The sequence below is a fragment of the Perognathus longimembris genome, chromosome 6 (genome assembly GCF_023159225.1).
Source record: "Perognathus longimembris pacificus isolate PPM17 chromosome 6, ASM2315922v1, whole genome shotgun sequence".
Taxonomy (NCBI): domain Eukaryota; kingdom Metazoa; phylum Chordata; class Mammalia; order Rodentia; family Heteromyidae; genus Perognathus; species Perognathus longimembris.
The window spans coordinates 10154351-10182140 of record NC_063166.1 but is presented as its reverse complement, the minus strand read 5'-3'; the positions used below and the strand labels follow the sequence as shown (position 1 = coordinate 10182140).

The 27790-nt window shown below is 39.3% G+C and overlaps 1 protein-coding gene and 1 long non-coding RNA gene across 3 annotated transcripts in view; both read left to right on the top strand.

Moving 5' to 3' along the window:
• The window catches only part of Zfand3 (zinc finger AN1-type containing 3), a 191300-nt gene that overhangs the window by 115011 nt on the left and 48499 nt on the right, over positions 1–27790 (top strand). The window contains exons 3-4 of one of the 2 annotated variants that reach the window (XM_048347834.1): positions 3904–4086; positions 21738–21803. In XM_048347834.1, coding sequence (XP_048203791.1) covers positions 3904–4086; positions 21738–21803 — 249 coding nt within the window. The remainder of the gene's footprint in view (positions 1–3903; positions 4087–21737; positions 21804–27790) is intronic. The other variant, XM_048347835.1, reaches the window with a different exon arrangement.
• Positions 13267–15120, top strand: LOC125352630. The gene is made up of 2 exons (XR_007211197.1): positions 13267–14937; positions 15079–15120. It is a non-coding gene; the product is annotated as an uncharacterized LOC125352630 (long non-coding RNA).

Here is a 27790-nt window from a genome sequence, read left to right as displayed (position 1 = left end):
CCACTATGGATACAGAGATTTCAGTTTAGATTATACTGAAAGAATCTGACAGGTAATGAATGGATTAGATGAGAGTGGTAATGGAGAAGTGAGATGGATATGAGATATTTCAGAGTTGTAAATGACGGAAAGGCTTGGTGGGTTTTGTGGTATAACATTAAGGAAGAAGAAATGTGACATCTGCTGTGATTCCCAGGCTTCTGACCAAACCTGACCTCAGGTGACTGCTATTGTCAATCCCCCCACTTCATAGGAAGAAGAGCAGAAGGTCCATTTTAACTCTTGGAAACTTTCTTTAAAGTGCACAGATTTATGGGCATAGCTAGGGAACACAGCTATGAATAATTTATCATTAGTGTGTGTATGCATGTGTGTGGACATGTGTATATACATATACATAATATGTATTTAAGTTGTCTGAAAGCATGCAAATGCAAGGCAGTACTGTCATTATCTTCTGAGGCCAGTAAAGACAGCTTGTTTTTTTTTTTTTTTTTTTTTTTGGCCAGTCCTGGGCCTTGGACTCAGGGCCTGAGCACTGTCCCTGGCTTCTTCCCGCTCAAGGCTAGCACTCTGCCACTTGAGCCACAGCGCCCCTTCTGGCCGTTTTCTGTATATGTGGTGCTGGGGAATCGAACCTAGGGCCTCGTGTATCCGAGGCAGGCACTCTTGCCACTAGGCTATATCCCCAGCCCTGTTTTTTGTTTTGTTTTGTTTTGTGCCAGTCTTGGGGCTTGAACTCAGGGCCTGAGCACTGTCCCTGGCTTCTCTTTGCTCAAGGCTAGCACTCTACCACTTGAGCCACAGAGCTACTTCCGGCTTTTCGTATATATGTGGTGCTAAGGAATCAAACCCAGGGCTTCATGTATATGAGGTAAGCACTTTACCACTAGGCCATATTCCCAGCCCCGGACTGTCTGTTTTTTTTTTGTTTGTTTGTTTTTTGTTTTTCCAGTCCTGGGCCTTGGACTCAGGGCCTGAGCACTGTCCCTGGCTTCTTTTTGCTCAAGGCTAGCACTCTGCCACTTGAGTCACAGTGCCACTTCTGGCCATTTTCTGTATATGTGGTGCTGGGGAATTGAACCCAGGGCTTCATGTATATGAGGCAAGCACTCTTGCCACTAGGCTATATCCCCAGCCCCGACAGTCTGTTTTTTTTTTTTTGGCCAGTCCTGGGCCTTGGACTCAGGGCCTGAGCACTGTCCCTGGCTTCTTTTTGCTCAAGGCTAGCACTCTGCCACTTGAGTCACAGCGCCACTTCTGGCCATTTTCTGTATATGTGGTGCTGGGGAATTGAACCCAGGGCTTCATGTATATGAGGCAAGCACTCTTGCCACTAGGCTATATCCCCAGCCCCGACAGTCTGTTTTTTTTTTTTGGCCAGTCCTGGGCCTTGGACTCAGGGCCTGAGCACTGTCCCTGGCTTCTTCCCGCTCAAGGCTAGCACTCTGCCACTTGAGCCACAGCGCCGCTTCTGGCTGTTTTCTGTATATGTGGTCCTGGGGACTCGAACCTAGGGCCTCGTGTATCCGAGGCAGGCACTCTTGCCACTAGGCTATATCCCCAGCCCGACAGTCTGTTTTTTAAAGAAAAATAATCAGGCTCGATTCCTCAGCACCACATATACAGATAAAAGTTGGAAGTGGTGCTGTGGCTCAAGTGCTAGCCTTGAGCAAAAAGAAGCCAGGGACAGTGCTCAGGCTCTGAGTTCAAGACACAGGACTGGCAAAAAAAAAATCACTGAAGGGTAGGTAAGAATCTGATAAAGTTTTTTTCCACCTTTTTTTTTTTTTTTTTTTTTTTTTTTTGCCAGTCCTGGGCCTTGGACTCAGGGCCTGAGCACTGTCCCTGGCTTCTTCCCGCTCAAGGCTAGCACTCTGCCACTTGAGCCACAGCGCCGCTTCTGGCCGTTTTCTGTATATGTGGTGCTGGGGAATCGAACCTAGGGCCTCGTGTATCCGAGGCAGGCACTCTTGCCACTAGGCTATATCCCCAGCCCCCCACCTTTTTTCAAAAGAACCAAGAACTGGAGTTTTACTTTGTAGCTCTGCCTAGCATTAAACTCCACATGTAGTCCAGACTAGCCTTAGGTGTTTGATCCTCCTGCCTTAGTCTCCTTAGTGCTGGGATTACAAAAAGTGAGTTTTGAGTAGTGACTAGATAGGGTATAATTCCAAAGAGGTGGTCCACGTGAATGGACTTGTCAGCAGAATAGGACCAAAGTGCTTTTCTGGTGCTCCTAGTCTTTTTGAGGTTCATTTTGTAGTAAGAAGATGAACTTGTGAAAATGTCATTCTGCAAACTGGTGGGAAAATGCTTATTAGCAAGAACATGGAGAGTAACCATTTTTTCTTAGCTTTCTGTAGCTTTAGAAACCTCCCATTTCTGAATTATGAGATTATAGGGAGTACCTTTGTTAAAAAATTATTTTCTTCCTTAGTTTATAATAAGGTAAGCTAACAACATTGTGGCAGCTGTTCATTTTTGAACAGTAATCCTATTGAGTGCAAAGGCTTTTGCTTAGATTTTATAAATAACAGTTTGTTTTGGAAAAGTGCCCCTCTCACACTCATGGCTTTGTTGGAGGATGAGTTTGAACCTTTGGGTGTACCATGAACAACACCAATTTATAAAAATGGATAGTTACTCCTAATTATTTTCTCAGTTCTAGAAGTAGATTAGCTTTGGAGATTTCTTGTTTGTACAGTAACAAATGAATGGGCCTTTACTGAGTCTGGATCAGATGAAATAGCTGTGGCCCTTGCGTCTGCAGTACCTTCAGTGTAGAGTCATGCGAGACACTCTGCCTCATGTTTTGTTGTTTACTTTTTTCAGGTAGCTTAAATCTGACTCCTTCCGTCTTTGAAATAGATATACTCGGTTTTTTCCTTCATCATTGTACCACTCTCTTCTTTTTGGCAATAGTAAGAAAGTGGATGCTGCATGAAAATAAGGTGCAAGGGAATATGGCTGTGACACAAATATCAGGGCCCCAAAGAGGAGATAACTCTTATGAAATGGTTATTTTTTTGACCTGGGAAAATACCTTCCACTTTTAAGTGTTGTCGTTTGTTGGATACTCACGTGGCAAATTCTTTGTGCACCCTATCTTGAGAGGTTTGAATAACATCCTCCTTTTGCTTCATAAACAAGACACTGAAAGATTAAGCAATATACTTTTAACTACCCAGGTAACTGCCCAGTAAGTAAGTAGCAAAGTTAGGCTAGGATTAGGTCTGTCTAAAGCTAATGTTCTCGGTACTACTTAGAGTGCTAATTTTCTCATGGGAGACAGAAAATTCTTGAGGACAAATTCTGAATTTCTGCTGAATTGCATTAACTTTTATCTGTAAGATGAGAGGATTGAGCTGAGTCTTTAAAGGCATCTCTAGTTGTAAATAAAAATTTACAGAATTGATCACTCTCTGTGTTTTATATGCCTACTTTGAACTAAATACAACTGGATTTTATTTTATCTGAATTTTTGTCTTTGTTGGTGCTTATTCTCTTTATTGTTATTATTGATAAACACTTCTTCCATCTTTTATGTATTTTCGATTTGCCTTGCTGTTTTCTGTGATGCTAATTTCCTTCTGCCCTGTCCTCTACTGGTATAAAAATAATTTCTTCTTTTTTCTTCTATTGATTGAAAATTTAACATACATCTTTAGCTTCTTAAAGTCTTAACCTTGAATTCAGTATATGTATCATTCTTCTCAACAATAAAAAGGCATTGGGAAACTAATTCTTATCACTCTTTACCAATCTCATGTTTTTGGCCAGGATTTACTCCCATGTTTTTAATCACCCAAATTATAGATTTATTGTTGTTATGGTATTTAATTTTCTAATACTGATTGTAAACTCACTAATTAAACTACTTTTCTCATTCTTTCTGTTCAGATTTTCAAAAGAAACAACCAGATGATGATTCCACTCCAAGTACAAGTAACAGTCAATCAGATTTGTTTTCTGAAGAGACCACCAGTGACAACAACAATACCTCGATAGCCACGCCAACTCTTAGTCCCAGCCAGCAGCCGCTTTCGACAGAACTGAATGTAACTTCACCCAGTAAAGAGGAATGTAAGTGTGTATAGCCCTGTGGTTGATCCATCACTGAGCAAGTAAAATAAATAAATAAGGATGTCTGTAAGTGCCCAGATCATGAAAGGTAGTAGTGGGTAGAATGGCCCTGGAACCTTGTCATGAGCTTCTTGGTAATGCCTAGTAGCAGATTGAACATGGAGGTTCATTTTTTTTTTCCCCCACGGTAAGTGTCCATCATACAGGACCCAAGCTCAGTTAGTTAGAGAATAAGTTTCAGACATTCCACTGAATGTAAGGTCTTCTTAGGAGATAGCTTGTTATATTAACCATCAAAGCATACAAGGTTATTAATCAGTGTAGAATACAGTGACTCTCTGCTCTGGCTGTACATTAGAATCCATTGGGGATTTTTTTTAATTAAGAATTTTAATCTCTAGACCATTTCTGGATTCTAATTTAGTTGGTCTCAGGGGAAACCTTGAGACTGTTCTTTTTAATTCTGCAATAAGGGCTAGGAACCCAGGTCCAGGAAACTTTATCCTGATTTAGGAGCCTTCGATTCATTGCCCTTATTGGGTCTTGACATGACTCAATTTAGAAAGTTTGTATTTCACTGGACATAGACTATTTATAGAGACTAGAAAATTGTTTCTGTTGCTCTTTTGTAAGTCTTTAGTGATAATGTATGTGATGTGATGTGTAAGTTCATTTTGACTTAACCATTCTAAAGCTAGAACTCTCTTCTGGGATACGGCTATAACACACAGGATTTGTTGAAAACTATAGGTGATATTATGATAGTCATTTTTGCCACTTAAAAGCTTTACTTAAACTGGGTGCTGGTGGCTTGCCCCTATAATCCTAGCTAGGAGGCTGAGATCTGAGGATCACAGTTCAGAGTCATCCTGGTCAGGAAAGTCAGTCAGACGCTTACCTCCAGTTAACCACCAGAAAATCAGAAGTGACACTGTGGCTGAAAGTGGTAGAGTGTGCTATCCTTTAGCAAAAGAGCTCCGGAACAGTGCCCTGGCCTGGAGAGTTCAAGCCCCATGACTGACCCAAAACAAACAAACAAACAAAAAAACAGCTTTACTGAGTAAGGTTGGAATTTAGGGTTTCAAGTTTAATGAATACCTAGAAATATGATATCCTAAGATATTTTATCTACTAATTTTGGAAAGGATAGCAAAGAACAAAATAGTTACTAAAATTTTCATACACTATTATATTCAATTACAATGAAAATCTAAAATAAAGATGCTCATAGTCTTTCAAGGAATTTACTACTATTAGCAAAGGAAATAAAATTTGCAACATTATGTCAGAGGTTGTCAAACAGGAATAGACTCCCCCCGCCCCCCCCCCCCAGTATTTGGCAAATGTCTAGAGGCCAAGGATACTGGTAAACACCTTATATTGCATTGAATAGCCCAGTTTGACATGCCAATAATGCTGATGTTTTAAAGCCCTGATACATTATTGTATGTCCCATAGTTATGTGCATCCTATTTTAGAAGAAGGGCATTGGCTTACTTAAGGAAATGATAGTGAAGATAGATGGAAGGTCCCAGTTGTTTTGAAATAAATGTTGTCAATAAGGGGTATCCTACCGTGCAATAGAAAAAAGAATTTATTTCTCCTGTCAACTGTATCTCTGTATACCTATTACATATCCTCTTCTCATTCTCATATCTTAGTCTTTGGTAATCACACTATACTCTTGTAAGAAATCAACATTTTTTTTTTTAAGCTTTTACAAACACTTAAGTCGAACACGTGGTATTGTCTTTCTGTGCTTGACAGTTCACTTGATATAATGTTGTCCATTTACATTCATACTGCTGCAAGTGACAGGACTTCATTCTTTATATGGCTAAATGATATCTCATTGTGTACTCATACCACATTTTATTTATCCAGGGATGGATAGGTATGCTTTCTTGTTTGTCACATTTATTTGTGCCCTACACTAGAAATTAGATAGTTTATATTTATCTTAACTGTTAAATGAGTTTCTTGTAGGTAGCATAAGCCGAATCTTTTTTTTTTTTTAATGGTCACCTAGTCTCTGTCTTTTAATTAGGGTAATTGTATATATTTCTGTTCATGACATTTGGTATATTTTGTTTCCCTTGGTGTTTGTACTGGAGGATTATTGTATTCCCCGAGGGGTGTCATGCTTTCTTGTTTGTCATATTTGTTAGTGCCCTACATTAATCTCTAAATCTAGTACAGCAGTCACCTTCTCTCTTTATCTCCCTCTCTTCCACTCTCCCCTTCTCAGCTGCTATGAAATGATTAGTTGCGTGGTGTGCTCTCTGATGGGGTGGAACTGCTGCCAGGCTTAGGTGTGTGGTAGTACTGCTTCCTAAACTGTGAACTTTACACCTGGCTGGTTATCAGGCGAGCCATCCATACACGGGTCTTGTCAGTCCACTAGCGGCATATTAGTTCCTTCTGCGGGCAGTCCACCTTTCGTCTAAATCATAGACTGAAATCTCAAGGTCTTGGCCTTTCTTCTGAGCTTAGGGTCTGAGTAGCTAGTGTTCAAATTCTGCAGTGAGACATGTGACGGTGGTGTAGTAACAGTAGATCTCAGAACTGCAGGTACGGGTGGCTGTGAGCCCCCAGGGGAGGGTGCATGCACTGTAGCAATGGGTTCCATTTCAAGATGGAACAGAGCCAGCAGCATGGGTCACAAGGATGGGGAATGTATACTGTGGAGTCTTCTTCTGGAACAGTTCAACTGTGTACAAAGTATACTAGTGCCTTTAATGGTTATGGGTATCTTTTGTATCTGCAGATACCAGCAGAGTGAGGATCACCAGGATTCTCTAGCTTCTCTTTTTCTTGTGAGAAGTTTGTCTTTGAGGGAGACATATAGAAAAAGCAGGCTGCCTTGCTCACATGTCCGTTGTACTGTCTTGGGTTTTTGCATTCATCAGAATTGTTAGAGCTTTAACCTCCAGTATATTTCCTTATTCACTCTGCATTGTCGTTGGTAATTTATGTGGGGGGGGAAGAGCAATAGACAGCTATCATCCATCTTGCTATTAACGTCTGTAAATGTTTTTGTCTTGTTTTGTATGTTTTGTTTTGTGATGCTGGGGATTGAATCTGTTGTCTTAAAAGTACATTAGGCAGACCATGCACTGATGGCTCATAACTGTAATCCTAGCTACTCAGGAGGCTGAGAGGTGAGGATAGCAGTTTGAAGCCAACCTGTGCAGGCAAGTCCATGAGACTCTTATCCCCAATTAGCCACCAAGAAAAGCCAGAAGTGGATGTGTGGGTCAAGTGGCTTGAATAAAAAAACTCAGAGACAGCGCCCCGTTCTGGAGTTCGAGCTAGGACTGGGACAAAACAAACAAACAAAGAAAAAACCAAAATATTAAACAGCAACTAGCACTTAGGTAAAACTACAGCTTACAACAGGATTGCACTGCTTTGTGTCCTTTTGTCTGCTTGTCTACGGTGAAGCAGAGAAGCTTCTCCAGCACGGGCTTCTAGCATTGTGACATTCTGCGTTGTGAACAAGGCCAGGTAACCATGGGCGGAATCTTCCAATGGAGAGCCAGGGTCTTCTGTGTTTCTGGGCTCATCCTGATGTTATGCAGCACAGAGGGTAGAGATTTTCCTTCCTGTCTACATAGGAGAAAAAGGTTGCTGACCCACTGTGAGTTACTCAACAGGGTTAGGGACAGTCACAACTAAGATTTGGGTCTTTGAATAAATGTATTTATGGTGTTTTCCTAGCTCTTATCTATGGTATCTATCCAGAAAATAATTTCCTTTTTAGTCAAAAGAAAACATACACAAAAAAGGAGAATGATACTAACGAGAACGTTAGGGGAGATTTTTGCAGATTCAGGCTTCATTTTCAAGGCCCATGTAGAGGTTTCTTAAATACAACACTCATTTTTCTCCCACAGTGAAATTTGAGAACTTTTTTTTTTAATACCATAGTTAAATTTATTTAGTGGGATAGATTTTCATAGTTTTTTTTTTTTTTTTTGAAACTGGTTCCTGAGGGAGGGAGGAAGGGGGGGAGAGAGGAAAGAAGGAAGGAAGGAAAAGTTAATTTCACTATTCAGCTCAGGCTGGTCTGGAGGTAAATGATCCTTGTGCCTCATTTTTCCGAGTACTAGGATTACAGGCATGCATAACCATACCTGACTGATAGTGCCTTTTAAACAGATGCCCTTAGTAGCCTGCCTCTGCATCTAGCAAGGCTTTATCTGACCTCTGAAAAACTCTATGACTGCCACCAAGTGGCTACATTATGTTTTTTTAAAAAAAAATCTTTTTTTCTTTATTGTCAAAGTGTGGTACAGAAGGGTTACAGATTCATATGTAAGGCAGTGAGTACATTTCTTGTTCAACTTGTTACCTCCTCCCTCATTTCCCCCCTCCCCCCCACCTTCCTCTCTCCCCCCAAGAGTTGTACAGTTGATTTGCACCAAATGGTTTTGTAAGTATTGCTTTTGGAATGGTTTGTCTTTTTGTCCTTTGTCTCTCAATTTGGTATTACTTTGTTTATTACCAATTAAATTTATAATAATCTCTAAATAAAGCCAGTTTTCCCTTTTCCAGACTTCTGGAGGACAGATATTGGGCAGAACAATCTGGCTTCTTCTAGCAAAGCATTTGGAAAATATTACCTATTAAAATATTTTATTACTTCCTGCTGGGCTGGTTTTAAGTGAAATATGGAAGAGAGATTTATTTACAGTTCTTTCTGTGTGCCTTTCTCTCTCTTTTCTCTAATGAAGCTCAAAGCATCAGACAATTTATCAGAGATAATTATACAACAGATGGAGCGTTTCTGATATATAATAGTCTCAAAGTGGAAGATTCTTCCCCATAATGAAAAATACTCAAACTTTAAATGTCTCCTTTGATTTTAATTTAAAGTTTTTTTTCCTAGTGCATTTATTTATTAATCCTGAAGCTGGTTCTGTAAAGCATATGTGGCTTTTATTAGGGCCCTGTTCTAAAAAGATTGATACTTCGTAGTACAGTTTGGTAATATATTGTTCTGCTCTGCATCGAATTGAATGGCTGTTGTTTATCAGGAATCAGTATATGGAACCATTAATTTAATCCCTATCAAAATACAGAGGCAATATTGCCAAACACTTGGCAATATTTTCTTACAGAAGTTATATCTGGGTAGGACATTGTCCAGACACAGAAGACTTTTAAACTTCTGGTCAAAGTAAAAACCAAATAAAGCAAAACTGTAAGTTACTCATTTGCTGGCATTTCCCCTTTGTTCTTAACTTTTTTTTTTTTTTTTTTTGGCCAGTCCTGGGCCTTGGACTCAGGGCTTGAGCACTGTCCCTGGCTTCTTCCCGCTCAAGGCTAGCACTCTGCCACTTGAGCCACAGCGCCGCTTCTGGCCGTTTTCTGTATATGTGGTGCTGGGGAATCGAACCTAGGGCCTCGTGTATCCGAGGCAGGCACTCTTGCCACTAGGCTATATCCCCAGCCCCTGTTCTTAACTTTTAATACTACCTTTAAGTATGCAAGTAAAGCATGATTCCAGCCTCATCTTTTGAGTTATAAGTTTATATAGCACCTCTTTCAACATTTCTAACACCTCTCCTGCCACCAAATTCCCACTTTCCCAGGGATAGCCATGTTTCTTTGTTTTGATTATATTTTCTTTTTTATACAGTTGTATATTTGTATATATATTATGCATACATATATACATACATGTAAGGTTTTGCTTATATAAGTGAGAATATACTACTCATATTGCTTTATAACTTGCTTCTTCTTACATTTTAGAAAGCTTTCCAAGGTAGTAATAGAGATCTGCCTAATGACCTTTTAAGCTACTGCATCAGATGACTGCTATAATATTGCACCTTTCCCTCTGGGAGCCTTTTTTGAAATTTTACTATTGCAAACTATTGTCACATAAACTTTTTGTACACAACTAATGCAAGAAATGATTCATTGCCATTTTTTTCCCATAATACACGGAAGAGGAATGTGTGTGTTTAAATTTTAATATATGTGCTCCAAATTGATTGCACCACTTAATACTCCTAAATAAAGTATATGAGAGTGAATGTTTGCTATATCATCACCAACATTAGGTAGTCTTTCCCTACCTCCCCAACCCTGCAGCTTGGGCCAAGAATAGCTCATTTTCCTGATCTTCTGATTGTGAAATTAAGCTCGTGGTTAGTAGATAATTCTTCAAGTGACATGTGTATTTGTTTAACTGTTTTTTTCCTTACTGATTTTCAGGAATATTCTTGTATATTCTAGATTATAACTCTATTACATACAGTGCCAGTATATATTTTTTTCTAGTATGTTATTTACTTTCAATTCTCTGGGTGTGTTGAAATTTGTATACTGTGTGGTGACAGTTCGTCTGAGACTTTTGGAATAATGGGAGTTAGTGTCTGTCTGTCTTCCCACTTTGCAAGTGAGAAGACTAGCAAACGTACAATACTCATTTTTCAGGATCACCTAGTCTGAAATTTTGAAAGGTTAATTTTTCATAAAAAATTTCCGCAGATAACTGTAAGATATACAATTGTTGATATTCAGGCTCGGTTTTGAACAACATTATCCTGCCTCTTCTCTTTGCAAATACAGATTGTAAAAAGTTCTTATTAAATTAACTACTCTGTACTTCTCTGTGAAAGTAAAGGTCATGGAAAACAACCATACTGAACCCTGCTTTAGCCTTCTGTAGTTGTCATACTGCTTTTCATTTTGAACAGGAACAAGATGTGTAATGGACGGCACTACTTGTTTTAAGCTGAATCTAAGCCTATTTATGACACCGTGTTTGAAAGGATCATATAATAGAGGCACCCATTTGAATGTGGTAGTCATTTTATCCTTACATGAATGAGTTTTGGGTTTGAAGATATATGAAAAGTCAGAGGTGTCAGTACCAAAATGTAACTATACATTTTATATTCATTTACTGTTACTTACAGAGATGCATTTACTTTTTAATCTGTAAATATTTAGATTTATTAAAATCAATGAGATGTCACTTTGGTAAATCATTTTTAAAATTCTAAAATACCAATATAACCCCTTCATCACATAATTCAAAGTGTGGCATTTTCAACCACTAGCTGCAAAGGGTGATCTTATTAATTAGTAAGACCTGGCTGTATTCACTTCCGTCTACAAAACAAAAAGCTTGGACTTTGGTACCTTTCATTTAATGTCACTGAGCATACTGCCAGAAGAGGCGCAGCTGCAGATGGAAGGGGGTGGCTGAGCAGAGAAGCAGAGAAGGGTGCCCTTGTCCTGAGCTACTTTAAAAGTCTGTCAGAGAGTACCATAGCCTGAATTAATGTGTGTTGTTTTTTTTCCTAAAGAAGAAGAAAGAACATGTATGGATCACTTTGCTTTTTAAAAAATTAGTGTGACTTAGTTATACCAAGGGGGTTCATTTTAATATGTCCACTTATGCATACAGGGTTTTGGTGGGAGTCACCCTTCATCATTCTTCTTCTCCCAGCCCAAACTAGTCTCATTGTTCCATTTTCATACATGTACATAAGGTATTCTTGCTTTTTCATGCTCACTTCCCTTTGTGAGGAAGGTGTTGCATCTTTCTTTTAGTTCCCAGTGCAAACCAGAATTTATGAGAATGTTCTTGCTACCTTAACTATGTTTAAAAAAAAAATCTTTGCAGATGCCGAGTGGTGTCTTCATTAATGTTATGAGAATCATACTTGTGTTGATGGGAAAATGCAAATGTAGAAATCTGAGTTGAGCCTTGGTTAAGTCTGTAAATAGTCAAAACTGAAGCTGAAATTAGAGAGGTGACAGCCCCTGATTTCATATCCATATTAAACATGTTTTGTCACAAGGAAAACAAAACAATGTCTAAAATTAGAACTGATTTTGTTAGCCAGGTGACATTTTAACCTCCTCAAAAAGGGGCTCTATGTTTGATCCCAGGATGTTGATATTGTGAAATTTCACTGTTAATTGTTGACGGGCATTATCACTTCAGCACATCTTGAAAGAGTAATGGTAAACAATTTGACTTGTTCAGAATCCAGAGTTCTATAACATACATTTTCCCCCTCTATAATCATCAAAAGTAGAATGTCCTGGCTCAAAAATACAACTATGGAGTCTAATGTATTATCCACCTGCCTTTCAATACTTAAATATTAATACCTTTAGAATGGGAAAAATCTTTTACTGTTGTTTACACAGTAAGTGCATTTGTTTCTGCAAGTTTAGAATAAGCCAATTGGTATGTAAGGGTATGGGGAAGTTGGAACAATATTAACCTTTAGGTTCTGTGCCAGTGGTTCTCAGTGTGGTTTCAGTTCCTTGAGGTCCCGGCCAGGGATCTATGGAACCCTTTCCTCTTTCAGTGATTAATCTGCCTAAAGTGGATTTCCTTCAATATACTTCATAGAAACACTTGTCACATATGGGTTGCATATACAGACACAAAATTCAAATAGCTTTAAGCCAGGTCAGTCTGAGCTTTTTAAATGTGTTTCATGAAAGACTATATTTTTATGCTGAAATGTAATTATGGATTTTAAGTGAAAGGATTTTTAAATGTTATTTCTATTTTTTTTTTTTTTTTTTTTTTTTTTTGGCCAGTCCTGGGCCTTGGACTCAGGGCCTGAGCACTGTCCCTGGCTTCTTCCCGCTCAAGGCTAGCATTCTGCCACCTGAGCCACAGCGCCGCTTCTGGCCGTTTTTTCTGTATATGTGGTGCTGGGGAATCGAACCTAGGGCCTCGTGTATCCGAGGCAGGCACTCTTGCCACTAGGCTATATCCCCAGCCCCTTATTTCTATTTTTAACTGATATAAGCCAGTACAGTTTTTGTCATTTTAAATTTCAGACTGGTAAATACTAATGAATATAACCAACATAAACGAAAGTGGTTGTGTTTTACAGTTCTCAGTCATTTTTAAATGTATAAAGATTGTTCTTTTTTTTTTTTTTTTTTTTAAAGCCCATAGCACCCATTATTCCCAGGCGGTCTCCCATCCAAATATTAACCAGGCCCGACCCTGCTTGGCTTCTGAGATCATACAGAATTGCGTGTGTTCAGTGTGGTATAGCCATAGACTGTATAGTGATTATTCTAAGACAAAAAAAAAAAAAAGAATTTCTTAGCCAGGTCAACATGTAAATATGAAAATAACCTTTTTAAAAATGAATTTCATTTCCCTTGTGAACAGACTTGGTATACTCAGTATTTACTTTTGGCTTGGATCATTTAAATTCAATTGTGAAAAATATTTTTTGAACACTTAATGGACTAGGGAAAATTGCCACCACCCTTGAGGTTTCTTCCACTAATGCTGTTGTTGGGCAAAGAGAGCATTCCTTCCCCCTGTTCTGGTCTGAGGAGGGATACTCAGGTCTCCTCCTTTGAAGAATCCAGAGTACTGGGCATATGGGAAGTCCTCCTGACTTAGATTTGCTTTTAGTAATGTTTCACTTGGAGGTAGCATGGAAGAGTTTTTATGTGTGTTGAGCAGATAGGCTGGTGGTTACACATGCACCCATACACTCCATAGTATTTGAAGGGATCCCAGCACTGTAATTAATAGGCAGCCTGAGGTTTTGTTGAGAAGCTCTTTAGGAGCAAAACAGATAGGCTACCAATAGCAACTTCTGACCCACTTTGAAAATCCCATCCTTATAAACCCCTAATTTAGATCTAAATGGTATGAGAGATCATGCAATAAGTTAGGATTATAACATCTAATTGGGAGATGGAACACTTAAGTTCTGTAACAAGCCTTATAAATGGTTTAATTTGCAAGCTGCAGTTGGAGAAATGGGAGGGCTATTATCTGTGCTGATTTCATATAAACTTAGATTTCCCACACATATCTTTATGTAGCCTTGTTTTTAATCAATGGAGCTTTTCAAACTCAATTATGTAGACCGATGAGGTTTATCCTTTCTAATTAAAACAATTCATGAGATGCAGGTTTAGGGGTAAGGCTTAGGGTTTCTTTTCTGAAGAGATGGTTTCTTGTGCGGTCTGATCTGTTCCTCATATTTATTTATTTCTGTCAACTTTGTGCTATTTTAAATTTCCACTCAAGTTTAAGACTTAGAGAAGAGCGGTTTTACTGAAGAAATGCAGATTATTTGAATATTTTTACATGATAATTTTATATTCTTAGCTTGGCCACTTTAGGAGACCATAGAGTTTATATCTATTGTGCAGGGTTCTTCCCCCCGCCCCCCTCCTCCCACCCACTCCCTTTTCTTTTTTGAGAGCCTAGTCAACAGATACTTTGAATCTGTAGAGGAGAAAATTGCAACTCTTGAATCTGTCTGAAATCACCTTTAGGACCATGAACCTGGAAAAGTGAAATGCTACAGAGGTAAACAGTGTATGGATTATGGATAGAGTGAAATCAAGAAGCTGGTTAAAAAGGATGATACATTTTTAATTAGCCCACAGTGCTTTTCCTTCTAAATTAATTAGACACTGTTATGTAAATGTCATGTTAATTAAGCAAGAAAATGGAAGCGTTATAAATCTGCTAAAGGAATGGCTATTTTTGTGTATTAATGTCTCACAGTTACTTCAAATGGGCTGAGGGTAGAGTATTTGATTATTGAGCTTCTGTCAGTTTTTAGCTGACTGAGGCTTTGATAGTCCATTTTTCCTAATTGATGTGTTTCAGCACATGGTTTAACTATGGCCAATGAAGGATAGTGGAACCAGGAGCCAGAAATAACCAATCATCAAAGCTGTTTCAGTACAAACCTTTCAGAGTAGATTATTGATCTCATTCTCAAGGCAAAGGAGAAGCATAGTTTTTCTGTATTTACTCAGCCTTTGACTTTGAGAGCCTGAGTATTGGTCGCCTATGTGTAGCTATCCTCCAAACAAGTATTCTCTAATTACTCTGAGTCATAGTCCGATGGTGAGCCTTTGGCATCAAATGCTGCAAGATGTTTGAAGTCATTTTTCTTTGTTGTTGTTTTGTTTTGAACATCCTCTGTAACACTATAGGAGACTGAGCACTTTAAGAATTCTGCCACTTCACTTTGAAATAATAAGTAATGATATTTTTTAAAAGAATGGCATATAGGCCTGTATTGTAGGTACAGTGAATATGCCAATTTGACCCATATCTTCAGCTTTGAATAACATTTCATGATTGTCATGTAAAATTGTAAATGTGATATATATTGCTTCTTTATGTATGTCACTTTTAATACAATAATAGAAACATCCTTAGAAGAAAACATAGAATACTCAGACTCTCTGGTCACAAACTTCAGGCTACCCACAGGCATTGTTCCTTTGCAGATTCCAAACTAAATTGTTGAAACTGATCATTTTAGAAAAAAAAAATCTTATGAATGTAATATCAAATGCAAATGCTAGTGTATTATTAAATATCTTCAGGTGATAAGACTTAAAAAATGCATGATGATTGACCAAAAGTACAGTTTGTTCTTCTCAGACAGGGTTTCATTTTGTACCCAGGCTGGCCTCAAACTCAAAAAACCTCCTACCTCAGCTTCCCTAGTGCTAGGATTATAGGCATATACCCAGGTGCCTGACCTAGATTAGTAATCTTGATAGCTATTTCAGAATTTCAACAAAGTCTAGCTTACAAGGCAAAGAACTTCATGATTTTTTTTTTCTTTTTTTGGCCAGTCCTGGGCCTTGGACTCAGGGCCTGAGCGAACTTCATGATTTTTAACATTTAGAAACCCCAAACAAGCCAGATCCTAATGGCTCACTTCTATAATCTGAATACAGAAAGACTAAAATGGAGATTACAGTTGGAGACCAGGCTGGGCTGAGTCTTCCATCTCAGTAAGAAGGTAGACACAATGGCACGAGTTTGCCATTGTTGTGACATGTAGCCCAAATAGGCAGATTGTGGCTCAGACACTTAACCTCACAGAAAGCAAAATTCTTACCTCAAAAATAACCAGCACAATGAAGGGGGGTTAACTGGATGATAGAGCATGTGCCTAGCAAGTATGAGGTCCTGTGTACTGTTTTGGCAGTACTGTCAAAAACTTACATTTTAAAATTCAGTTGCCACTAGTAGAGGCTGGAAGATGTAACAGTGATTTTATTTTATGGTGACTCTACCTGGACTATATTTAATGCCTTGGTGTGACTACTATGAACTTGTTGAATGCCTAAAAAAGCTATTTGGGGAGAGTGAGCATTCTGAGGATTGCAGAAGCGAAACTCTTTCCTAGAGCAGTGGTAGAGTCTGTGCTTGACCATTGAGCTTTCTCTTTATTTTTTAACAGAATCCTCTAAACTCTGTATTGAGACTCAAGTCTCATCTCTCCTAGAATCTGGGTTTTGTGACTTTTGACATCACAAATTCAGCCTCTTGGTATGACAAAGATATGTAGTTTAAATTGTTCTTAAAAATACATGTATTTTTCCAACTTCAGTCCCACTGAACACATTCTCTTTTTAATCCCTCCTTCCCAGCCTAAAACCCTAAAACCTTGAAGAATCTCACTTTTTTTTTGGCCAGTCCTGGGCCTTGGACTCAGGGCCTGAGCACTGTCCCTGGCTTCTTCCCGCTCAAGGCTAGCACTCTGCCACTTGAGCCACAGCGCCGCTTCTGGCCGTTTTTCTGTATATGTGGTGCTGGGGAATCGAACCTAGGGCCTCGTGTATCCGAGGCAGGCACTCTTGCCACTAGGCCATATCCCCAGCCCCAGAATCTCACTTTTTGTTCTTTATTATTAGCTCTGTTCCACTCTGCTGCTTGGTCAAAAATGGGAGAAGAGTTTGCAGAGACTTTCTAATTCACTGCTTTAGAAAGTCCCCAAAGGAAAAGCTAAGTCTGATTTTTCAATGGAGTAGATACCCTCACTTTGACCTCTACCATCCACTCTAAACACTACCTTGTTTACTATAACTACCCAGGCCTGTGTCCCAGTTTCTTTTGGTAGAAGCCTGAAACAATTTCCCCTGAGTTGTCCATAATTTCCTGCATTCATTTTGACAGAATTGATTTGGAATTAATTATGTAAGGCTAGATGATGTCATCTCCAGTGATTCTTTTATTCTAGAGCATGGAGGTTTGGGTGGCAACACAGATAGTGTAGTGTATATGTGTGTGCTCATATGCTGCTGCAGCAGATTTGAGTGTTTCATAGGTTAGAGTCTGCCAGGCCAAACTTAATTCCAAGCTCTCTGTTTATAATATTGCCCAATTATCAAAGATGGTATATATTATCACCGCCAGGGACTGTTGCTGTCCATTTGTCTGGTCTCAACTATAAGTTCTGTTTGTACTTTAATGTGGTGAATACATTGGATGGGGTTGTTAGTTTAACAAGGTCCCTGGAGGGCACTTTCGTGATGATGCATGTTGAGATATGCTTGGTAGCTATAAAGTTATTTTGTGTTTGCTAAAACCTACAGAAATTCATCAATTAGGAATTTTCAGAGGATAAACTCTCAACCTTCAGATGAGTTAAACAGTCTCTTACTTGATAATTACCTAGAACATTTATAAACAATATTCATAAGTCCCAGCCAAATTTCTTTAGAGGCTTTGATTTGATGATTTCCTCCCTTCTCATAATAACTAGATTAATTCTTTTATGTTTTTAAGAAATATTCTGGTAGTCATGCTGTCATTCTTTGACTTTTGTGCTCTCTGTAGCTTACTATGTTTGTGGTAGCCTAGTGATCCTGGCTAGATTCTCAGCTCGGGCTTAAAGCGATCAGTTGGGTGTCATTAGCTCATATCAAGAATCCTAGCAACTCACAGGAGGCGAAGACTTGGGGGGTTGTATTTCGAAGCTAACTCAGGCAGAATAGTCTACCAGACTCTTGTCTTCAAAATAACAGCAGAAGCTCAACTGGCGACATAGAGTGGCACCCATGAGTAAGATACCCAAGTAAATATGAGGGCTTGAGTTCAAGCCCCAGTACCATCAAAAGAAACTCTTTTTTAAAAAGTAAGAAAGTATTATCTGATATTGGAGCTGAATTGAGTATTACAGTGTGTTCAGCTTGTTTAAACATATACATTAACTCAAGCAATGGTGGCTCATGCCTGTAATACTAGCCACTCAGAAGGCTGAGATCTGAGGATCACAGTTCAAAGCCAGCCTGGGCAGGAAAAGTCCCATGAGACTCTTATCTCCAGTTAATCACCAGAAAACTGGAAGTGGCGGGGCTGGGAATATGGCCTAGTGGCAAGAGTGCTTGCCTCCTACACATGAAGCTCTCCATTCGATTCCCCAGCACCACATATATGGAAAACGGCCAGAAGGGGCGCTGTGGCTCAGGTGGCAGAGTGCTAACCTTGAGTGGAGCGGGAAGAAGCCAGGGACAGTGCTCAGGCCCTGAGTCCAAGGCCCAGGACTGGCCCCAAAAAAACCCAAAAAACAGAAAACTGGAAGTGGCACTGTGGCTCAGGTGATAGAGAACTAGCCTTGAGCAAAAAAGCTCAGGGACAGCGCCTAGGCCCGAGTTCATACCTCAGGCTTGGCACATCCCTGCTCCCTCCCCACCCCAAAGGAAAAAAGTACTTTTTTTCTCCATGCCCTTCTTAACCTGTTGCATCAAAATATTCAGATTCAGGACCTAGAAGTTTATATTTAAAAATAATCTCAGAACTTTCTAGAAAATGTTGTGATATTTTAACCTGATGGTCTGTGTGTGTGTGTTTGTGTGTGCTAAAATCACTAAGAATGTGCATTTAAGATTTGTGCAGTGTGTCCTAGTAGAGGTTAAGTATCCCAAATCTAAAAATGAAAAGAAATATATTGGAAGAGGAGGATCAAAGACCAGGATTCAAACTTGCTGTCACTTGCTTTCATTCATTGGCTAGTGCTCTGTCACCTGATTCAAGCCTCTAACCCAGAATTAAAATTTCAGCCCTACTATGATGCCACAAATGAAATATTCCCTACCTATAGTCATTGATGTCACATTCAAAACACAGGCACACTAAGAATACTATATAAAATTAGCTTTAAGCTCTGTGTATAAGGTGTATGTTAAATGTAGATGAATTTTTTGTTTAGTCTTAGGACTTACTATGTACATGAAAATATTTCACAGAAAAAATCTCTCAGAAATCTAAAACAGTGCTAATTATACGTATTTTGGATTAAGGATATTCAACTTGTATTTTATTTTATGTGTCTTTGTTATACTTCCAATGAAAAGTTGCTTGAAAATTTGCTTTATTCCCCCTATTAAAGCATACTTTATTGTTACTAAATAGTGCTGTTAAATACTGTCTACATAGCCACAGCCAAAGGACAAGTAACAGTGAGTCTTGATTCTTGGGAGCACAAAGAGTGGTGGAAGAGAAAGTGATGGTACATTATAAGATTTCTATTGGTCCATGAACCCCCTGACCTACTGGCAGTTTTACTATTCCTATTAATTTTGTTAAAGAAATTAATTGAAGATCCCTTACCCAGAAACACTCAGCAAGTGGAAAGTAGTTACAGGACTTAAACTTTATTTTCTGTAGAAATATGAAGTGTCTCAGGAACAAGAATGTTTTCATTTAAAAACAAAAACCTTGCAGTGGAAGTAGAGCTTCAGGATTTTAGGGAGCTATAAGAGCCTGTGCCTGGTGTGTTCTTACATGTATTAGGCTTTCATGTGGCAGGTTGTGTTGCCTGTTTTCATGTCACAGTTGTCCATTTGATCCTCTAAATTTTAGTATATTAAGCTTTCTCTGATGAATTCAACATTTGTAAAGGGCAAAAAAAAAAATACCCAACAACAAACTAGCTGAAATACCTTCTTTGGTCTTTTTAAACTTTCCAATTTATTCTTGCCTCATTTTCAGATTCTTCCATTTCCAAACAATGTTTTTTTTTTTTTTTTTTTTTTTTTTTGGGCCAGTCCTGGGCCTTGGACTCAGGGCCTGAGCACTGTCCCTGGCTTCTTCCCGCTCAAGGCTAGCACTCTGCCACTTGAGCCACAGCGCCGCTTCTGGCCGTTTTCTGTATATGTGGTGCTGGGGAATCGATCCTAGAGCCTCGTGTATCTGAGGCAGGCACTCTTGCCACTAGGCTATATCCCCAGCCCCCATTTCCAAACAATGTTGACCAATGACCAATAACAGATGTCCTTCTGTAGATTTTTTTTTTGTCAACACTACTGAGGATTGAACTCACTGCCTTGGGATTGCTAGACAGGTTGTGAACTACTTGAGCCACACCCTTAGCCCCTGCATATATCATGAGTGTAAGATTACATGCTCCCTGTAGATCTTTTCTAATACGTTTTGAAATTAACAATGTTTTTGTTCAGTTTTCCTTCTAAGAATCTCCCCTCTGTGTTCTATACCTACTAAGTGTTGTTGCCACATTGCCTTGATGTGAGAGCAGGTGGGCTTCATGGAGAACGTCTTAGTAGGGGGATCTCCCAAATCCCTGAACCCATGAACCTCAGGGGCATAATCACTAGGAGCAGGTCCCAGATCTCTCCCTCTCATCTTTCCTTTCTTCTCAGGTGGTGATTTCAGTAATACACAGCTTCATCATAGATGATATACAGCTACTGCAAGTTACTATTGCATGTTTCCCCTCTGTTAATTGTAGTCACCTAGGGAGCCCTTTCAGAGTAGATGTATCACGTTTGCTGTGTATTCTGTCCCATTTTGATCAGTATCACTGCCCTTCTCAGGGTAGGTCAAGACCTACTTGGCCTTCATATTGGTACAGTAACTTCCTATTTCAGAAGGCTGGACATGGTCAGTGGTGTGGCAGTGGGCAGGCAGGAAGGAGGCTTAGGGCACATATCAGTATCAACTTCAGAATGTGTTGGTGGTTATGAGCTTACAGAAATTACAGCCTTTTCAGCCTTTTCTTGCTGATTAGCTAAATCACTTGCATATTCTTGAATTATGCCTATGCTACAGATCTCTAGGCCCACCACAATTCCATGAAGTCCCTCTCCATATCATACTGCTTATGATGAGAGTAGAGACTCTTCTTTAGTCCGCACTGCTTTTCTTACATATTCAAATGATTCTTATTTCTTATGACAACCAATTTGTTGTTTCCTAAGGATTTTTCCCCTTTAAGGCTAGTTTTACAATATATTGAAAAGTAGAATGAACACTCAGATCAAAAGGGAATGTTTTTGTTTATCTCTGTTGGAGAACTTATCTCCCCACATTTATGGGGAATTTCTTTTCATCTGGATCTGAATTCTAACCAAAGCTTTACCTTTCATTTTCTCTTACTGTTACATGATGCTGGGTTTGAACCCAGAGTCTAGTACACGCTAGGCCTGCCAACGAGCTACATTCCTACTCTTTCATTTTAATTTCTTCCTTTTGAGACAGGGTCTGGTAAATTTGTCTGTGCTGGCCTCAAAAATCATAATTCTCCTGCCTCTGTCTTCTGAGTAGAGGGGATTACAGCGTGTCTGCTATACTGTATCTGGTTTCCTTCAACTTCTTACTACAATAGGAGATTGACTTTTTATGAGAAGCATATTCTAATGTAGAAAGACTATGAATATCCATAGACTATGAACTGCAGAAACAGAATTAGGTCCTCAGAATTAGATCAAAATTACTGTCTTTCCTACTGTCCCTCCTCATGCATAGCTTGCAGGTTGTTTCATTGCTGTCTAGATTCTCTTTATTCATGGTAGCAGCTGTGGGCCTGGGGGAGGATATCTGACTGATGTGCCTGCCTTTCTGTTTCTAGGTGGGCCATGCACAGACACAGCTCATGTCTCGTTAATCACACCAACCAAAAGATCCTGTGGTACAGGTATGTACATCATTCTTACATGAATTCATCCATACCAGAATTCTTCTCAAAAATTAGCCACGGGTTCTAACTTGGTGTGTTTACCAGGGTATTCTCTAATTGCTTCCGCCAGTTGTGAAGTGATAGGTTTTATGCTTGGAAATTGAGTGTCAGCAGAGGTCAGTGTGGTGTTCTTGGGGATCAGATTGACTGAGTGATGCTGGTAGCTAGATCTAAAGGCTTTGGGGTGAGGGGGTCGTAGCTCACAGCTCACATGATAGGTCACCTGTGTAGCAAGTGTGAAGCCAACTCCTGTACCATCCGAAAAAAGAAAACATTCCCTACTTCCTAGTATATAAAGAATGTTTCAAGACATAAAACATACATAAAATGTAGACCATTGCCCAGCGTATATCATGTGGCTAATTTATGTTGTGTCTTGGATCTTCATAAGGAAATTTTTAAAAGCATAATGTTTTTTTTTCCAAATTTTTATTATCAAACTGATGTACAGAAAAGTTACAGTTTCATACGTTAGGCACTGGATACATTTCTTGTACAGTCTGTTACCTTGTCCCTCATACCCCCCTCCTAAAAGCATAATGTTTAACAGAACAAAAGACGTTTTAGTATGGAAGATCAGTGTGTTGACTTGAATTTGTAGTATCTTAGGAGTTTGGGGAATTATTTTCTCTCATTTATCTGAAAGCCCTAAGATATTCAGGAATCATTCTCTTCAAAGGCATGGAATCCTAAGAACATCTAGTACATTTGTGACTTGCGGGGGGGGGGGGGGATTGTGCCACTCCTAGGGCTTGAACTAGGGCCTGGGCAATGTCCCAGAGCTTTTTTGCTCAAAGCTAACACTCTACTACTTGAGCCAAAGCTCCACTTGTGGCTTTTTGGTGATTAATTAGAGATAAGAATCTCACAGACTTTCCTTCCGGTGCTGCCCCTGAACCTTGATTCTCAGATCTCAGTCTCCTGAGTAGCTAGGATAACAGGTGTGAGCCACAAGTGCCTGGCCAACATTTTTATTAACTGTTAGGTGTAAATCTTGTAGTTCTCGAAAGAGCAGTCCTAATGCTCATTCTTCCTTTGCCTATAGTCTAATTTATTTTAAATAATACTTGCCTTTTCTAATAATACTGCCTGCTATTTAAAATAACTCAAGGATTATATTTGGAAGTCCAAATAATTATATTGTTTTCAAAAGGTCACAAAGTATTTTTTCATAACTAAAAGTGTCCTTGTAACTGCCCCACAGAAATAGCAAAACTATTTCTATGTTCAACTTACACTTAAATCTTAGCACCTTTAAATATTCAGAATCTAATGTTAAAACTCCATACAGACTTACCTTAGCAAGGTTTTAGAATAATATTTAGACATTGAACTCTAAAGAAAACCTTACTTTACTCATCTTCCAAATGATCAGCTTTGAGCCAGAAGTGTGAGATAATCCTGCATGCTCTTACCATTCCTTGCCCAGTCAGCAAGCTCAGCTAGGTAGAGTGCATTTCTCTACCTCAGTGGGGCAGATTGTCCTCATTAGCCATTGCAAAGGTGGAAAGCCAGCTGTCGATCCACTCCAACAAGAAGCTTAAAAACACCTAATACATTCTCATTACATGGCTTATGAAATGGTAACCGCTTGAACAATACCTTCATAAGAACAATACAATTATATTGTTTAAAAAATACCCAGAGCGCTTGGATTTCAGGTCCTATACTTGCCCTGCACAGTATACTTTTGTTCTATTTCTTTCCAGCAAACTTTACCAGGAATCTTAGGATATGACCTAGACATTTTATAAATTCCCCTTGAAAACCAGAAATTCTCCATCATTTTTCTAGTAGGACCTAGATCTTCATTTAAATAAGTTCTAGAAAGCTCATAAGCTCAGTGCCTCTCATTATCTCACACATGTACGCCTAAACATCTTAACCTCTCCTTATGCACATTTTCTTTTTGTCCCTGAGGACAGGGCTTACTTTCAGCATTATCTGTCAGCATGCTTAGGTGGCAGAGAAGGAGTCAGCTTTGATTGTATTGAGTCATCTGTCCTGAGACATTTGAGAAAGAGACTTGTGTACTGAGGTTAGACACTGAAACCATTAGGAACGTCTCTTGAATATCATGTGCTTAATTCCATCTTGTAGATAGATCTGTCCTTCTGTCTGCTCCCATACTCTTTTGTAAATACTAAAAGCCAGAGTAACATTCATTATGTGCTTACTACACTGCTATATACCATTCAGCATATGTTATATGCATGTTCAGTTAACCTTTACAGCAGTTCTGTAAGATTGATACTATCATTCTTCTTTCACAGGTGAAAAAAATTAGCACCCCAAAGTTTAAGTGCATGTCAATATTATAGTAGGACTGGAAACTAGTATTTTTAGGTGTATATTGCAAATGAGTAATGGAGCCAGGGATTGAACATGAATCTGAGACTAAAACCTGTGTTGTTTACTATAACTTTTCACACTTCATTACCTCATAATTATTATTTATTTAACAGATAGTGGAGAAGCATACCATTGACTGAAATTTGAGCGAAAAAAATCCATGTATTTGGAAACATAGAAAATAGTATAGTTTTTAAAATATGTTTCTAAAATTAGATTTCTACAAGTCTTAGCTATAGCCACTTGCAAATTGTAATTTTAGGTAAATTGACATTTTAAACTCCGTTTCTTTTATAAGGTGGGTTATGTTTACCTCAGGTTTAATGTAAGAAAAGCAGTATGTAAAACTCACACAGTAGACTAAATGATTGTAACTGGTATTTATAGTATCATTAAAGATTGCATGTATATAGTGGGCACCTGTTAGATGGTGTCAGTTTTTGCAGCAATGAAAATGGAACAGGGAAACACTGAAGATGCTATTTTTTAGAGGGGAGCAGGGAGTGTGATAGAGGAGCTGAAATGTGTGGAGATAATGTCAATGAAACCCCCTCCCTGGATAACCTAGCCAATAAAAACTAACACACACACACACACACACACACACACACACACACACACACACACACACACACGGATTCATGCCTTTTGAGAATGATTTCTGGTGCTTCTCTCATGCTTGTCTTCAGACACACACACACACACACACACATTCATGCCATTTGAGAATTATTTCTGGTGCTTCTCTCATGCTTGTCTTCAGAATCTCCCAGACAGATCCCTCACAGGTCCAGCTAGAGGTGGTCAATAGTTAATTACTTTATAGTGGTGTCATTTCTTAGGAACCATAGCTTGAGATCTGAGGTCTTACTGATTTCCTCCTAGCTAGTTTTTTTATTCTAGTTTAGACAAAAACAGTCTTGAGATTAGTTGTGATGTGTATTAGAAAAATAGAGTACTAAGCTGCCTGTGGTGGTACGTATCTGTAATCCCAGTGCTTTTGAGGCAGGAAAATTATGAATTTGAGGCCAACCTGGAATATATGGTGATACCTGTTTCAAAGGACAAAACAAACAAACAAACAAAAAAGTATACTTTGGGTAGAATCAAGTGACTTTTAAATTAGTAGTCTGAATAAGGGATTGAAGACATGTCTCAGTTGGGGTAGAGTGCTAACCAGTGAGCATAAATGTCAAGTACTGAGTTTGAATTCTAGTGCAGACATTACCACCCCCCTCCCCAAGTCTGAATGGTAGTTTGTTGAGGTATGGGGGACATGAATAAAAAACAGCTTTATCTCAGCTCTTAAGAAATTTATTATTATTATTATTATTATTGCCAGTCCTGGGGCTTGCCCTCAGGGCGTGAGCACTGTCCTTTTGCTCAAGGTTAGCACTCTACCACTTGAGCCACAGCACCACTTCTGGCCTTTTCTTTATATGTAGTGCTGGGGAATCAAACCCAGGGCCTCATGCATGCTAGGCAAGCACTCTACTGCTAAGCCACATTCCCAGCCCTATCTCAGCTTTTAAAAACTTTTATTTTGTATGTGAGTTGGGTTTGACCTCAGTGATGCAAAAAAAGAAAAAAAAAGTTTTTACAAATACATATGTGTGTCACATACACACGTGTGTGTTGGCATATACATATATGTATATGTGGCTTATAAACAAAGAATACTATACACACACACACACACACACACACACACACACACACACACACAAAAGGTTCACGGCCCAATATATGCAATGGAAGAAAAACTAATGATTTTAGTAAACAACTCATTTTCAGTACTTTGAGAACTTTTTAAAGGCTTTCTTAATCTACTTAATCTTTGTAAAGATTATCATTAGGCTGGGCACTGGTGGCTCATGTCTGTAATTCTGCGGAATCTGTAATTCCACTATCTGAGGATCGTGGTTCAAAGGCAGCCCAGGCTGGAAAGTCCATAAAATTCCTGTCTCTAACCACCAGAAAACGAAGTGGAGCTGTGGCTCAAAGTGGTGGATCACTAGCCTTGAGCAAAAAAAGCCCAGGGACAGCGCCCAGGCCCATGGTCAGGTTTGGTGGGGAAGGGATTAGCATTAGACCCACTATTATTACATGATTTATTTATTACATAGAGACCCAAGTGCCTGGTTACTTTCTCCATTTATGTTTTTTTAAGTGACTGTTTTGGTCAGTGAACGAATGTTGTCAGAATAGAGAGAGGGTCAGCAAGGTGGACTGGTTTGGTCTGCTGCCATCAACGTGAACGAGAGAAATGAGTATCACTTCGTAGTACATTGACTCTAAGACACAGATTTCAAAAAGAGCTGCAGTGGCAAAGTTTGTCCTTCTGAGCTGGGAGGGAAGACTTATATTTCTAGATGCTTCTTTTTAGCCACATAGAACCCAGTAACAGTTACAGTCAGAGGAAAATAAGCAGCACCATGGTCACTTTGCTGTTTAAGCACAGAAAAATTAAGTGAAGGAATGTATGAATGACCTCATCCCACCCTACCCCTACATCCTTTGCAGCACTGGGAGATATCTCACAGCCAGCAAAGAGTTGAAAAATGCTCTTAAGTCCCACGTTGATTTTGATCAGAAATGAAGAGTGAAAGCCTAGTACACCTTCACATCACTAGAGAGAAGGATCTGAAAATGTTTTCTGTGTGTTCCTCTATTAATTCTCCTATTTCTATGAAGAATAAGGGTATGGTGAGGAGGGAGGGTTTGTCCTTGGCATCAAACCCTCAGAAGATTGACTTGGTGCTCCTGGAGATTGAACTTACTGGGGAGGTGCTTGCTTTACCACTCGAGTCATTCTGTAGTCCTGTTTGTACTTCCCCAGACTATTGAAGATGACACACCTGCACCACTCCTCCCCACCCCCCCTTTTTTTTTGCTGGCCCTGGGGCTTGAACTCATGGCTTGAGCCCTATTCTGGAACCTCTTTGTGTTCAAGGCTAGCGCTCTAGCACTTGAGCCACAGCCCCATTTCCAGCTTTTTCTGAGTAGTTTTGGAGGTAAAAGTCTCATCTTTCCTGTACTGGCTGACTTGGAACCGTGATCCTCAGATCTCAGCTTCCTAAGCTTTGCCCAACTATTGTGCTACTTCTATTGATTGAGATGGCATCTCCCTCATCTTGGCCCTTCCCCCAATCTTGGCCTTCTGGCTACCACACCCAGCCTTGTTCTTACCTTTTCTAATCACCTAATTATGCCATCAATGAAAACACTACAGTCTGAGCTATTGTCATCTCTTTGGCTAGTTTTATTTGGAAAGTATTTGGACAAATGTATAGCTTCATGGGGCTATTTTTTGTGATTAAAGACTTTATGGCCTTTTCTTAGGCTGTTTTATTGTGTTTGTTTTGTTTTGTTTTGTTGCCAGTCCTGGGGTGTGGACTCAGGGCCTGAGCACTAGTGGTCCCTGGTTTCTTTTTGCTCAAGCACTCTACCTCTTGAGCTGTGCACAGTGCCACTTCCGGCTTTTTTCTATATATGTAGTGCTGAGAAATCGAACCCAGGGCTTCAGGTATATGAGGCGAGCACTTTACCAATAGGCCATATTCCCAGCCCCGAGTATTATTAAAGACTTATTT